The following is a 16,215-nucleotide window of genomic DNA, read 5'->3' as shown; positions in this document are numbered from 1 at the left end:
GATGTGATCCAGCCTGTTGATGGGACTTCAGTGAACCCCAGAGGATCGGTGTAAGATGAAAAGTATAAATCATTGCTGGAAATACAATGGCTGTTTTGAGATGGATCTGAATAGAACTCCGCTAGGTCATTGCCATAGAGTAGTCAACTCAACTTGAACTCGTATTCATAATTTCCTCCAGTTCACCATCAGGATGAACAAGGGCTGAGTCTTCAGCCTGCACTACAATCCCTGCTCCGTTAGCACTGGTGTCATCTCATTCCTCACCACCCAGTCACACTGAACCTGATTTGCTGTGACCTTGTACTGTTCAACCTTGAAGATCCAGCTCCCATCCTAGGCCAAAACTACAAACTACCTGTACCCATTTCATGTGAAAAACACGCTGGATCATTTCTTTAACTTAAAGTCACTTGAGCATACAGAACCTGATAACAGCAGAAAAAAAACACATGTTGTGAAGCTTTTTGTTTTGCATTCATCAGGACACAGTCACTTAAAGGTGCAATATAAATGCACAATGCTGTTGTTGACTGTTGAAGGTGATTAAGCTATCAAGCGACAAAGCATCTCCAGCTACTTTTTGACAAGACAAGAAAGATTCTTAAGACTTGGTGAAAGATTAATCTGCATGCAGCATCTTTACCAGTTCTTATCAGAACCTGTACAGATAGTAATATTCCCCAAAATGGCAGTTAACATCATCTTGTTTCCACTTTTTATCCTCTGATACATCTTCTCTATAACTCACCCACTTTTCCGATCTTCCCTCTCTATCCTGCTCTCAAATCCGTTCCAACACAGGATTCCCATTTTCAATCCTTGTGCCTTCTCACTACTTCCCTTCTGCCTGCTACTCTCAATCTGTGTCTTCTCTTCAATCTCCCTTCCTGATGTATTTTCTCTCTTATCATTCTCTGTCTACACTTCTCTTCATCACCCCCGCCACTCCCTTCTCGATTGCATGCCCTCTGCAGCGTTTTCGATCCCCAGGCTGTGTCCTTGTTATACTATTCTCTCTCCCATATTAGCTTGTTATCTTGTTCCCATGTCCAATCAATTACCTGTATCTTCTCCTGACGTCTGTCTTTTCCCAGTCGGTATGCACATCTGATCTTTGCCCTTCTTATTTATGTCCACTATCCCTTATAAAAAGACTGTGTATTTAACAACTATAGACTGCAATTGAAAATAAGTTAAAATTCACTCATTTGCCAGCATTTATTGTCTGGTCTTAGTTGCCCTTAAGAAGGATATGATGAGCTATCTTTTGAACATTGCAGTTCATGCTCTGTAGCATGACACACAATGTCATTAGGGTAAGAATTCCAGCATTTTGACCCAACAACAGTGATATTTTAAAAAAATGAGATTTACCAGGAAGGTTGCACAATATCACAGCAAGGAATTTGACACCAATTGTGAACTCCGTTTGTGACTGTGGATTCCTGCAATGTATAAATGATCAGGAGCCGAGTTGTTTGCAAGTGATTCTCAGGGAACTGAGCGGGTTGGAACAGAGCCCATGTTACAGAGGCAGAGAGAGAAAGACATGCACACAGAGTACAGCTCCCCAGAAGCAGTAACAAAAATGTTGAAATTTGCAGAAAACCAGTTACCTATCTTTCACCAGTTACTGCGAGCTGTGATCTTTGGATTGGTAAGTTCGAAACATTCACCAAGTGAATTAGTTACTCTGTGCTTCTTACAAACAAGTGGAAGCTTCCAGAGGAAGGCAACTTGACAGTTGCAACTTGCCTTCCAAATCAAAGGATGATCATCTCAACATTGGAATCAGGACGCAAAAACCACTGAACCGACTTTCTAGTTTTTTCAACCTCGACCAATAATGTAATTTCTCAATTTGTTTGTCTGTGTGTGTGTGTCTGTATGGGAGTTCGTGTAATGGGAGTTTATAAGGGGATTAGAGTTTTAGCTAGTAGTGGTATATACCAATATGTTATATCTCTGTATCTGTAGCTATCGTACAAACACTTATAATGAATAATACTTCTTGTTCAGTACAGAAACCTGGACCATGCTTTCTATCAAGCTTGATTTGAAAATCAGATAAGTTAGGGTACTGTGCATACCTTAAAACAAACTTTAACAAAGTGTTCGTCCAGAAAAATGGTTCTTTCATGGTATGTCAGTGTAACCAGCAAAGCCAGCATACAATGCCTGTTTGTAATTGCTCCTTGATCTGAGTAGCTCATTTGGGTGTTTCAGAGTGTCAACCACATTGCTATGGTACTGCAGTCACATTTAGGTCAGATTGGGTAAGGTTGACAGATTTCCTCCCTTAAAAGTCACCAAAGAATCCAATGGGTTTTTACAACAATTAACGGTAGTTTGGTAAACAATACAGAAATTAAATTTCAATTCCCAATTTACTAGTTGAATTGAAACTCCACCAGTTACCATGACCTACAACTGTCTCCACTATCTACATTCTCTCGAAGATCCCTCCCTAGTCAATTTCCTCCATGCACGACCTCCGTTTAATCACTGAATGCTTCCAAATTCTGGCTTCTTTTACTTACATGTGCTGACATTCAGATAGGCAGGGTCACTTAACAGCCTTCCCCTCTTGGTGTCTTGCACTGCCATTAGTGCCAGTTTGTACCTCTGTCCAGTCTCCAGGTCGCGGAGTGTGTAGGCCGTTAACTTTCCATTGGGAATGTAGCGGCTTTTCATTTCACAAGGGGTTGTGCTATTGAGAATGTAACCGTTACTTGGGCCAGTCAGCGGGCTATTCCAGCGTAGCCTTGCTGTTGTTGTTGTAACACCAGCCAGCACAAGGTTCTGAGGAGGCAGTGGCCCTGTGACAGAAAGACACAGTGAGCTTCTGTTAGTTACTTTATTCCTGGAGATGTCCTTTTTCACTTTGCAGTAATCACAGTGGGCCCATGGGGAGCTACATTCCAGTCACTGAGAACCAGAAAATCAGGTTCCATTGCTAGACATAATAGGACTATCATCAGGCACTTGAGTTTACATCTTGGAAGCATCTGTGGAGAGAGAAACAGAGTTAACGTCTCACGTCACAACCTTTCATCTTCATCAGAATGGGAATGTTTAGTCTGTTTTAAGCTGTTTAAGTGGGGGAAGATGGAAAGGTAAACATGAGAGAAGGTCTGTGCCAGGGTTGTGGGTGAGACAGGTTAAATGGCAGAAAATTTGATGGGGCTGAGCCAAAGACAGAAGCTATGAGAGATGAAGGTCAGTTTGCGATGCAGAGTAATGCCAACAGCATGGGCTCAATTCTTACATGGAGGACTCCCCTTCTCAACCACTCTTCTTACTTCAGGCATGGTGACCCTCAGATTAAACCACCACTAATTGTCTTTATCTCTAATGGGAGAATAGTCACGTAGTCCAATCAAACTATGACAACTTTATCATTTAGTAAACAGCACACGTAATGAGACAACAGATGTGTCCACAGGAAGCGTGAATTGGAAACAACTACCATTTGAAAGCAAACAATGAGAAAACAAGATGCAATGTGCAAAACAGAATAAGATGGGCAGGAATTGCTGAACGCAGAAGACGTCAAAATTCATTTGATTCCCTCACTTTCGCCACCGACCCTGCAAACTCTTTTCTCTCCTGTCTTCCATCCTATTACAGACCTTTATCCCTTGTGTTCTTTGTCCAATTTCCACCAACTTGACAACTTTATAAGGGTTTGAGGAACATGGGCCAAGATGTGGATCAGAATCGGCGACAAATACAATGATACCTATCTTGATGTTGAGAGCAACTTGCTCTACCTTTTATGCTTTTCACAAACGGCATGATGAGATTCCCACTTGGCAGCAGACAGTTGCTAATTAACGATGATGATTGTTTTGTTGATAGCCAAGCTCATCACATTAATATTCAGCCTCCCATTTTACCAAACAAGGTTCATGTCGGAAAAACTCAACAAGGAAAGCGAAGTAAGCACCCGGTGGATTCAGCTCGCTTCCTGCTCTGAATGACTGCCATGTTGTTTTCACTGGGCACCAGCATCTAGGGGCATGCCCAATGGGCACTGGCCACCCTATGTCCTTGGACATTGGCAACTGATATGTGCTAACCTCTAAGAGGCACATCTTCAATTCACTTACAGGTCACTTCTGCTGTGCAATGTTGCAGCTTGGGTTGCAACTGGTAACTCTCGTTGTAATGCTGCAGCAAGGACACTGTGCGTTTAGGCACACACACCCAGCTCACGGACTGGACCAGGCTGCATTTCCAGGCTCTTCACTCATAGTCATAGCACTCACTCATTCACTCATTAAAGAAGATGCAGATGGAAGAAATGCTGGTCTTTTGGCAGATATCAGCTGAGAGTGAGTTATTCCAGGAACATTGTGTGGTGAGATGGGGCGTGGTTGGTAATTACTGAGTAGCATTTGGTACAACCCAACAAGAAACCACCAACTCATGGTGCCAAACCCACCAAAACACTTGATGCAATTCAGACCTATCCAAAAAAACCACACAATTTAGTCCATAGACTTTTCTCTATGTATGTCACAGAAAGGTTAGAGCTAATAAATTGAGGGTGGGAGGAAGAGTGAGAGACAGACAAATAAGCAGAGAAATAGTGAATGAGAGATGGAGGCAAATACAGAGAGAGACCAAGTAACAAAGTAAGAGCTAGGATGGAAGACAGAGAAAGAGAACAATAAAGACATTTGTAAGTATTGAAGTTCTGAGGGTCTTGGGGGTCCCCATACTACAAACAGAACATTAACATGCAGGTATGGCAAGCTACTAGAAAGCCCAATTTCACATTGGCCTTTATTGCACAAGAGTAAATAACCATAGAATCTCAATAGTGTGGAAGCAGTTATTTGGCCCATCGAGTCCATATCAACCCTCCAAAGAGCATCCCATCAACACCTACCCTATCCTTATGGGATAAGAAATGGATGCAGGAAGAGACCACAGGAGCTATCAGACTTGCTCCACCATTCAATGCAATAATGGATGAACTACCAAGAACTCCACTTTTCATATCTCTAGAGTCAAAACAAAAAATCTGTCTATCCCAGCCTTAAATGCATTGAGCAAAAAGCATGCACAACCATCTATGTTAGGTAGTTTCAAAGATGCATAATCCTTTATATCTCAGTCTTAAATGGTCAGTTTTTATCCGGAGACTTGGGTTCTACACCACCCAGCCAGAAGAACCTGTAGTGTCCACCCAATGAAATGACCTCCCATTCTTCTAAACTCTGGTGTATTATAGACCCAATTTAGTCAGCCTCTCATCAAAAAGACAACCTTCTTATCGCAGTGATCAATCTAGTCAATCTTTGCTCTATTACTTCGGAGACAACATTATGCCTCCTTTAATATGGAGACCAAAAGTGCGCACTGTATTCCTGGTGTGGTTTCCCCAAAGCCTTACACAATTTTAACAAGGGCAGCACGGTGACTTAGTGGTTAGCACAGCTGCCTCACAACACTAAGGACCCAGTTTTATTGTACCCTCAGGCGATTTGTATGTGGAGTTTGCACATTCTCCCTGTGTCTGCGTGGGTTTCCTCCGGATGGTCCCGTTCAAAGATGTGCAGATTAGGTGGATTGGCTGTGCTTAATTTCCCATGATATCCAGGGATATGCAGGCCAGGTGGATGAGCCATGGGAAATGCAGGGTTGCAGGGATGAGGTGGGTCTTGGTGGGATGCTCTTTGAAGAGTTGATATGGACTTGATGGGCCAAATGGCCTGCTGCCACACTGTTGAGATTCTTTACTTTTATGCAGTAAAGGCCAATGTGATATTGGCCTTCCTAATAGCTCGCCATACTGGCATGTTAACGTATTGCTTCTAGTATGGGACCCCCCCCCCCCCCACCAAGGCCCTCAGAACTTCAACATTTACAAATTTCATGTCTGGGTGGTCTCACATCTCTCTCCACCAAAAGGGACTGTGCTCTAGACGTCGGATTTCCTGATGCAGAAATCAAAGGAAATCCCTCCAGCCTGTCCTTACATGTAATTACATCATTACATGGATACGCAAGAACATGGCAACAACATTCACATCCCCTGAAAGGATTTTTAAAAACTAAGTAGGTGATACAAATTCCTAAAAATGAAAAGCAAACACTAAAGCTGTAGATGCTTGCAGGATCTTACTGAATGGTGGAGCAGCTTTGAGAGGCTGGCTGGCCTACCTCTGATCTTAATTTTGATGTTCTCCCATGAGGGGTTATGAAAGCTTTACAAAGCATTACAATGGGCTGACACGCAATGAGTATCAGTCCGTTTAATCCAAGGCGCAACGGTGCTTTCGGATGCAGCTACCCGATGAATGATTGCCTATCTAACCCGCAGTCAAGCACAATGTTTCAATCCTTTCAGGTGCAATGAGGTGTGATCCCCTAAGGAATGCTTCCGAGCTGATCAGAACCTACGTGTCCACACAGGCAGGGGTGGAGCTGCGAGACCCTCCAAAAAGCTTTCCTGTGTGTCGAGACTCATCTGTGGCATGGCCTCCACTGTATAGAATTCTCCTGGAGAAAGGTCCCTGTGGGTGAACAAGAAGGAAAAATAAGTGATCCATTACTTTAAAGGCTATCAAACATCCCCATGTACCATGCCCTGCCAAACCCCATCCACCACAAAACCCTCAACAGTCCTGACTACTTTTGGGATATGGAGGTGTACTGGTACAGTGGTCAGTCAGAGTACAATGCCCACCATATTCACTGACCCGTTTGCACTCTTGACCCCAGAATGCATTGGTCAATTGTGTTCATATCAATCTTACAAGACAGCCTCATGTGATAGGATGGATTTTATGGGAAAGTGGTGGTAGGCGTGGACTTGGGGTTGGTGTTGATGTGAAGTAAGGGTGAGGTGGTGGCTTGATGGCACCCAGGAAGTAGGGGGCAACCCAGACAGTGACTTTGTGAGGGAGCTGTCAGGTACCTTTTATGTCCACTAATCCCAATTAGTGCTCTGTTAGCTTTTTAGTCTCAGAAGCTCCATTGGGAGGCAGTGGCTACATATGGCTGAGAGGGTATAATCTTGGAAACAAGGTGAGTGCAGCTGGGGCCATAGGGGTTAGAAAGACACAGGAGTTGGGGGTGGTGGTGGTCAAGAGGTAGAGAATGATAGAAATATCATTGTTGGCTGAGGGCAAGGGTGAAGCATGGTCACACTGGCAGCCATTCCCACTAGGGAGTTCGATCTGAGACACATAGCAACTAATTAAGAGGACCACTCCATTCCCTCGAACCCCATGTTCACTTGGCAGACATTCCATTTAGGGTAGAGGTCACCAATCACGATCAAAATGTCACTGCCAGCTAGAAAAGGCCTTTAATTGATTAATAAAGTGACACAAAGATCAAGCAACAAGGAAGGTGAAGCTACTGGTATTGGGTGCCTATAAATTCAGCTTAATTCAACCTGGCACTGGGTGTGTGCATGTGCAGAGTTAGAAATGTTTTCTTTTCTAAGGGGTGCAATAAGAGAAACAGATTAATTAGAGATGCAATGAAACTGAACTCTCATTAAGTGCCTCAGATATACCCTTTTGGTTGGGAGCACATATAAGTAGCAACTTAGAATGACTTTGCACTTGAGAGTGCAACCTACAATTGGGTTTTGGAGTTGAATGTCTTAAGGGATTAAGAGCTGAAAGGACAGGGGTATTTGGTTGATTTTGAGTAAACAAAGCAATTGATTAGTGAGTCGGATTAGCGAGTATTTCCAGTCTTTAAAGAAAAAGTAAGATCTTTACTTTGTTTCTAGGTCTCCAATCTGTCTCTTTTTCTTAAAAAATATTTTGTGAGGTATAAAGATTGGGTACTTACATAAAGAAATTACAATAAAGGGTAAAGAGCAAGGATGCTGGAGCGATTCATTAATAAATTTAATAAAAGTATGATAGAGGTGGCAGGTAGATGATGCGTTGCTGCTGCCGCATGTGGGGGCTGCTGGATAGCAAGAAGATCCAGTGAGAACAAATTTCATAGAATCGGAGATCTACAGCCCGGAAAAAGGCCATTTGACCATGGAGTCTCCAGTGGTTAAAAGCAACCTCCTAACTATTCCAATCCTATTTTACAGTCCTGGGCCAATAGCCTTGTATGCTTTGGCATCACAAGTGCACATGTATAGCAAGTACTGGTAGCACTATGAAATTTGGATATGAGTTGAAGAACTGGAGCTTGATGCATTGAGCCAGATAAGGGAAGGGGAAAGCTACCTGGACACTTCGTTCTAGTGGGCAGTCCCATCCTCAGGTAACTGTACGTGCGGTAGATATGGGTAATCAAGGAGTTACCTTTGAGAAGCCTCAGGCTCTGCAATTGCCTGACAGTTAAAGGGTTTGAGTAAGCTGTGGAGATGAGAGTGGATACTGCAGGATGATGAGCAAACTGACCATGCCACCATCTTACGGGGAGTGGTGGGGGTTGGAAGCGGGGGGGGAATAGAAGTATAGTATTGGTAGGAGACAGTATAATTAGTGGAATAGATATAGTTCTTTGCAGCTGTGTGTGAGAGTCCCAAAGAATGTGTTAGCTGCCCAGTGCCAGAGTTAAGGACAGGACAGGAAAATGAAAGGGAACCAGTTTTCAAAGTCCATGATGGCACCAATGACATTCTTGGGACTAGAACAGAGATTCCAATGAAAGATATTGAACTGTTAAGAAGTATATTAGGTTTAGCATAATCTCCAATAATTTCAGGATTACAACCTGAGCCGTGGGTCCTTTGAACCAAATAACTAAGGACCCTATGATACTGAGGAAGCATGGCAGGGTAGATGGGACGAAGTTATTTCCTCTTCAGGGAGAAACTAAATCCATTTAAAACAGATAATTTTTTTTCTCTCTCAGATGTTAATAAATTTGAGGAATCCTTTACTGCACAGGGCTGTAGAGATTGGGTCGTTAAGTATTTTCAAGACTGAGACACAGATTTTAATAAGGAAGAGTATCAAAGGTCATGTGGAAGAGGCTGGAAAGTTCAGGATTATCAAATCAGCCTTGATCTCACTGAATGGCAGAGCATACTCGATGCGTTGAGTGGCTACTTTTGATCCTACATCTTGTATTCTAATTGTTACAGTGCAGATGGAGGCCATTTGGCCCATTACATCTGTGCCTGCTGCCAATCCTCAACAGTTCATTTCGAGAAGGCCTGGAGAATCCAACCCAATATGCACAGGGAAGCTGACTGGGCATTAATCAGGAATTCACACCAACCCACCCATTCCATGCCAAATCACCAATACTCCTTTTGCAAACATTGTCAACTCCAACTAATCTGGGACACTGGAGCCAATTGTAGTATCCCAAGCCTCATCCAGATAGACTAATGGAGAAAGGGGAGTCCTCATTAAGCAGTAACTACCTACTAATTTGCTGAAATACATCACATGGGAATATTTTGTCAAACAGAAGGGCCTCCTGCCCCAGGTTAGCAGGATGAGGTGGGGAGCTAATGGTATAGGGAGACATTGTTTACCGAAAGGTGTAGTGCGTGAGGTTAGACCCCAGCAAAACAGTTGTTTCTTCAGCTGAGTCGGGGGACTTCAGAGAGAGCCGGATAGCGCTGACAAGCGACTGCTTTGGATTATGTAAAGACCAGGTGACGGATATGCTGGATGTAGTGACATTCACTACAGACAGGTTTCCAATTGGACCAGGTTCTAGACAGAAGAAGAGAAATCATCATTCAGACTGGGATGGTTATCTCTTTAATGGCAAGCGGAAAGCCCAGTAATAGTTTAACAGAATTTGATCACATTTACCAAAGGACTACAGATAGATTATCCATGGCTTTTACAAACTTTCCTTTCCAGCTATTAACTCTGAAACTAACATGGCACCAAGTGGAATCAACTGCAAACTTGTGAGAATGGTAGTTTAGATCAGTTTTGGATAAGGTGCTCACAACCCACCCAACCCCTAGCTCACTACGTTAAACTTGAATTCTTACAACTGAAAAATTACATCTTAAACCATATCAATTATGAACTAAGCATACCTGACTGGAGATCTAACTTATCAAAAATGACAGAGCATGGATGATAAGAATAAGTCCTTTTAAGACAAAATCAGAAAAAGATGCAGAAATGTAGAGTGCCAATCAGCACTTAAAACAGAAAGATAGGCTACTGCTTAATGTGGCAACCTAGCATCCAAAGTGATCTCTGAGGAAAAATCCTAGACTGCAAGGAAAGAATCAGGACGGGGCAGGAAACAAGAGTTGGTGCTTAAAATTTCAGTTTGCCCTACTTCTTCAACACTGGCTCACTATATAATAGCGGCAATAAGTAATTACACATCATCTCTTTAATTGAGACGCCCAACACTTTCATCAAATGTGAAAGTATAAAGTAGCCAGATCCATGCATACAAGTTTAAATCTTTAGCAGAATTTTCTCCTGAATAGAAGATATGAAAAAAACTGCTAAACGAGCACAAAGTAACTCTATAGTTCTTACCATTAGCATTTGAGTGAATTAATTAAATTATTTGGAAGATCAGATCTCACAGGATCCCTAATTGTATCCTTCTGCTTAGGGGCTTGTCAAAGAATCCCAAGAAGATTCCATTTAATCTGAACATCCATCTAAACCTGTATTGTTTTCTAGTTATCCTGCCAACACCCTGAGCTCAAATTATTCATGAGACCCACCTCTTGTTCCATTGAATATAATCCCACTTCACTGCTGACCACTCACCTTTCCCTCCTGGGTCCTGGGCTGGCTGATATTGTTGGTGTTATTGTTATCACTCACTTTCCTCAGGTACTATGCCCTCTGCCTTCAGATCTTACCCTCTCCTCCAAATACTAACACTTGATCCCATTATCCTTGTGAATGTTTAATCTCCAACCTCCCCTTCCTCTCCCAAGTCGTTAGATATGTTGTGGCCTCCAAAATATGTGCCTCTCTTTTCCAGCACACCAGTTTTGAATTCATCAAATTATGATTTCCACCCTTGCCAGAGTCCCAAACTGACTCGAATCAAAGGTGAAGATTACATCCAGTGAAATGTTGATAAATGATAACAATCCCTCCATGTCCTTCTCGACCTATCTGCAACCACATGACACCATCCTGCAATATTTCCCTACCATTATCCAGGCGGGCAGAATGACACTCCCCTGGAAGCATTCATAGCTATTCACTCGTAATTCTAAATCTCATTTTTTTACTTTAATGTATTTTTAATTGCGGACTGAAACGGTAAAAATATTGTTTCAAAAACCAAGGCATCGCTGCCCATTTTTATAGCACGTTACACAAATACCATAAGCGGTGTTTAAATTATTGCTTTCTTCAACCAGAGGAGGAGGTTGGTAGCAGTCAAGTTGGCATCAGGGCAAGTGTTCAAAGTGAGATTCAGCTGGTAAAAAGTAGCTGATTGGTTTGTGGAATGGTAACCAGTTGTCTATGATAGAAGCCATCACCCTGCCAACCACTGTGTATTTGGATCTTGGGTAGCTGGACAGCTTGTGGGTGTGAATGATATTGACAGAAGCCTTTGGACCTCCAGCAGGGGGCATTTTCTACAGCAGAGACATCTGAAGTAAGCCAGTTACTTTTTCTCACCAGTTGCTATAAACTGTAATTTTTACAGTCAGAAACTTTGTAATTTGTTCGGCAATTGCTTATGCTTCCTGTCAGGAAGTGAGGTGAAATGAACTAGGAGAAGAGAGGTTGAAGGACAGCTAGTCCTGAAAAGCAAAATGATTATCTCCATGAGCTGGTGGAAAAAGGGCATTGAACTGCTTCCCCTGTTTTCCCCTCAACCCACAACACCAGTGATCTTTTGTCTGCCTGTGTCTGTCTGTAAGTGTGTGTAGGGGCAGTTATAATGGAATTAGAGCTTTAGCTAGTAAAATTATTTGTGAATAGTTCATAATTGTTTAACTGTAGCTAGAACCTAGTTGTTTGTAAAAAATAGTAATTCTGGTTAAATACAGAAACCTGGTCTGTGCATTATGCTTGCCTAGGTCTAAACAAACAGGTAAGTCAAAGGAAATTTGTGGACTTTGATAAAATCTGCAACTTTGGTGACACTCTGGGAAAAGTAGGGCTTAATTTCCAGTGAACTGCCCAGTGAGGAGTAACATAATGGCTTCTCTTCCTGCTCTCCCTCAATTACCTCTTGTGAACCCCCAAGAGTCAATCCTTGGTCTCCTCATATGTCTCATCTACTTGCTGTCCTTGGTGGCGCAATTCAAAAACAGCATCTGTTTCCATTGATACACTGATCCTGCAGAGCTGTATCTCATGACGATATCCCTCTACTGTTTGTGCAGTGTCGACGTTCAATGACATCTGATATCATAAAAGCAGTAATTTTCTCCAATTAAACATTGGTTAGACAGAAGCCAATTGTTATCAATTCCATGGCCAGAAATTCCACTTCATAACCATTGATTCTCCCAAAAACTGTCTGAAGCACTTGGTCGTCAATGTTGATGTTATTATGAGATCCCAAGATGAGTTGATTTCATAAATTCAGACCATCACTAAAACTACTTATTTCTATCTTCGTAAAATGTCCAACTTTGCTTCAGTTCATCTTTGGCTGAAAACTTCATGCTCGTTACCATTAGATTGAACTATTTACAAGATGCTTCTGGCCAGCTTCCAATGTTCCGAAAACTTGAGGTCATCAAAAACTTTGTTTCCATGTCATGATTTGCACGATGTCCAGCGAACTTCTCACCTCTGTGTTCACCAACATTCACCGGTTCCCGGTTCAGCAATGCCTCGATTTTAAAATTCCCATCTTTGTTTGCTAATCTGTCTGTGGCCTCAACCCCCCCCTTCGTATCCCATAATCCTCCACTGCAGCAACACAGGACTTGAATTGCTCCAGCAATGGTGGCACTGGGATCAGCTACCAAGGTCCTAAACTCTGGAAGTCCCTCCATGAACCTCTTCTTTCCCTGTTTAGGAGGTTCCTTAAAATCTAACTCACTATCCACCTCTTGAACCGTTACCTTAACATCTTCTGTGAGACTCGATGTCTAATTTTGTTTATGGACTATTCTGTAAAATGCGTTAATTCGTTTTGCTCTATTAAAGGCATTATGATAAATACAAGCTGTTGCTCTGATTGCTTTTGCTGATTTTATACGTGGCTGCTCCTTTGGCATGAAAACAGATCCTTCAAATATTGTCTCTCGTGAACACACACTCAACAACGTTAATGATGCGGGAAGCCAGGACCGTCACAGTGATATTCATTGGCTCTCTCTATAATGCACAGCATTACATTTTGAGAAATTGCCAAAGAACAGACACACAGGGTGTGTCCCATGGATGGTACGGCTGCATTTTGTGTATTCTGTTATGCATTAAGATAGCGGAGAAAATTAATTTCAGACAAATATTTGCCATTAAACATGAGGCTTAGATTTGATTATTTGCAGTCTTGGCAGTGTTCCAAGTATGGGCCCAAGTTTGCTATCGGGCTGACACAGCACTACAACTGTACAAATGTGTTAGAGAATCTCTCATGGCATTGCTTACAGTCATTTGGATCATATAAATGGTTTAAATCATTAAATGAACAATATGTTCTATTCCAGTCAAGCTGCACCTATTGAAAGCCATAAATAATATTATTGTTTGAACGTATACAGTCCTTCAGGGTCTAGTTCTGTGGGATGGACATTGAAGGTATTTTTCAGTCTGCACAATGTCCTGGGTCAGAGGTTTGCAGCATTGAAATAGCTGTTTTTCTTTCCGTTTTAAGGTTTTCTAATAAAATGCGACACCTGGAATGTGATGGATCAAACATGTGGAAGGTGTACCTTTTCTTTCATTTACAGATACTGGGACAATTTCTGACACTATTGTGTGTACACTGGGCAGAACTGTCACCACACAATGGGTAGCTCGGTTGGGGTTTGGCTTGCCAATTCTGGTTTAAAAGGGCCATTGTACTGAGGTTGCGTTCTGGGCCAGGAAACCGCTGGGCTCATCAGAACCTGGAAGTAGACGGTATTTAAGTACAGCAGGGTGTGTGGGTGCCGAAGTGGATCGATTTGAAGTGTAGTGATTGTAACAAATTCAGCCAGGATACAAGTTCCCTTATTGGGGCTGTTAATCTGGTCCAATCAGGGAGCCCTGGCTGACAGATATAAACAGGATTGTCAGACATCCTGTTCACTCTGAGCGTTGGCTGAGCTCTTAAAGACAGTGGAATCAAGGGATATAGGGATAAGGCAAGAACAGGATACTGATTGTAGATGATCAGCTATGACCATAATGAATGGTGGTGCTGGCTCGAAGGGCCAAATGACCTATTCCTGCACCTATTGTCTATTGTATCAATGACTTTCTAAATGTAAATAGAGGGTAACTTGGTGCCAGGATACTGGCTCCTGTTGGAGTTATTTCAAGAAGGCTCTCTTTGGTTCTCTGGGAGTTCATCCCAGTTTGTTTTGAAGCAGAATGTCCTCTAGCTCTCAGTTTTCATCACGCCAACTTATGATATCTCTATGCCAAGTCATGTCCCTACACCACTTCCTATGGCAATAGTGGAAGCAGAGTCACTAAATATTTTTTAAGGCAGAGGTGAATGGTTCCTGATAAGTAAAGGGTGGCATGGTGGCTAGCACTACTGCCTCCCAGCGCCAGGGGCCTGGGTTCAATTCCATCCTCGGTCGACTGTCTGTGTGGAGTTTGTACATTCTCCCAGTGTTTGCATGGGTTTCCTCTGGGCGCTCCGATTTCCTCCCACAGTCCAAAGATGTGCAAGTTAGGTGAGTTGGCAGTGCAAAATTGCCAATAGTGTTCAGGGATGTGTAGGTTAGGTGCATTAGTCAGGGGAAATGTAGGATAATAGGGTAGGAGAATGGGCTTGGGTGGGTTACTCTTTGAAGGCTCGGTGTGGACTTGTTGCGCTGAAGAGCCTGTTTCCACAATGTAGGGATTCTACGATTCTATGAAGTGTTGAGGTGATGGTTATCAGGCATAGACAGGAATTAGGATTTGAGGCTAAGTTAGATCAGCCATGATCTCTTTCAGATGAAGGTTTAAGGGGCTGAGAGACCCATTCCTGCTTCTCGTTCCTACACCCAAACTAATTCATGATCGCAACCATCCCAATGTCCCCTCAAATATCTCATGATGCCTCCACAGCCACCCACCCAGTATATTCATCATGGAGTTACCTCAGGAGCCATGTGAAGATGTAGAAAACTTCAACAACCTAAAGCATAACCCAATCGTGCATATTCAAGCATGAAGAAATACCAACTATGAAACCCAATCAAAGCTTTTAAAACTTGTGGTTAATCTCTCATGAAACACAAGAAGTTTCTGCTCAGAGCCCTCAAAAACAGTTAACTGTAACAATCAAACAGAACGCAGAACCTTATTATGATTTTGAAACCCAGTCAAGCATTCATGGGGACTTAATGACAACTATTCGGAAATATAAACAAATATTTCTACTGAGATAGTGCACAAGGAAATGGTAATTTTATTCTAACTTCAATGAAGAGTACAAAAGGGCATTCCTTTTGGAGGAGCACCACAAAACGTACCTAAAAATAAGGCATTAACATACAACACAGGACTACTTCATGGTTAGTATAAGCAGCATGCAACAGACAGAGCTAAATGATCCCAGAACCAACAGGTGAGATCTACAACATTTAGCTGTAATGACAATTTTTCAGCTAACTGGAGGAGGATCCATAAAAGTCCCCATCCTCAACGATGGACGAGATCAGCATGTCAGTGTAAATGTCAGGATTAAAGCAACTGAACCTGCCTTCAGCCAGCAGTGCTAAGTGGATGATTCATGTTGGCCTCCTCCTGATCAGAGATACCAGTCTTTAGCCACTTTGATTTACTCCAGGTGATATCATGAAATGGCTGGAGGCATTGGATATGCAGAGGCTCTGGGCCCTACACTGACATTTACTTGACAAAGTGGATTTTTAAAAAAATCATTGATGTGGGTAAGGGCGTCGCTGGCTAACAATTTATTGACTATCTGTAATAGTTAAGAGTCAGCCACATCGCTATCTCCTATCTCCTCCTGGACCATGACCCCACATTGGAATGTCAGCCATAGTTTCCACTCCAGTCACTAATTTCATTTCACCCGGAGATCTCCCCTTCCCCACTGCCTCCAAGCTCATAGTCTCCCAACACTGCACAGCTCATTTCTACCTCCTTCCCAAAATGTTAACTCTGATTTCTCTCCACAGACACA

At 42.5% G+C, this 16,215-nt stretch overlaps 1 protein-coding gene across 2 annotated transcripts in view; it reads right to left on the bottom strand.

The window, feature by feature from the left end:
• The window catches only part of sned1 (sushi, nidogen and EGF-like domains 1), a 167,787-nt gene that overhangs the window by 18,906 nt on the left and 132,666 nt on the right, over window positions 1-16,215 (bottom strand). For both annotated transcript variants that reach the window (XM_043701804.2, XM_043701803.2), the window contains 3 exons: window positions 9,485-9,668; window positions 6,418-6,530; window positions 2,544-2,822 (listed from right to left, as the gene is read on the bottom strand). In XM_043701804.2, the coding sequence (XP_043557739.2) occupies window positions 2,544-2,822; window positions 6,418-6,530; window positions 9,485-9,668 (576 nt within the window). The remainder of the gene's footprint in view (window positions 1-2,543; window positions 2,823-6,417; window positions 6,531-9,484; window positions 9,669-16,215) is intronic.

This window comes from Chiloscyllium plagiosum, unplaced genomic scaffold (assembly GCF_037043375.1).
Source record: "Chiloscyllium plagiosum isolate Xiang-an unplaced genomic scaffold, Cpla_swu_hap1 HiC_scaffold_13, whole genome shotgun sequence".
In the NCBI taxonomy this organism is placed as follows: Eukaryota; Metazoa; Chordata; class Chondrichthyes; order Orectolobiformes; family Hemiscylliidae; genus Chiloscyllium; species Chiloscyllium plagiosum.
The sequence above is the reverse complement of the archived record's forward strand: the minus strand, read 5'-3'. Positions and strand labels throughout refer to the sequence as shown.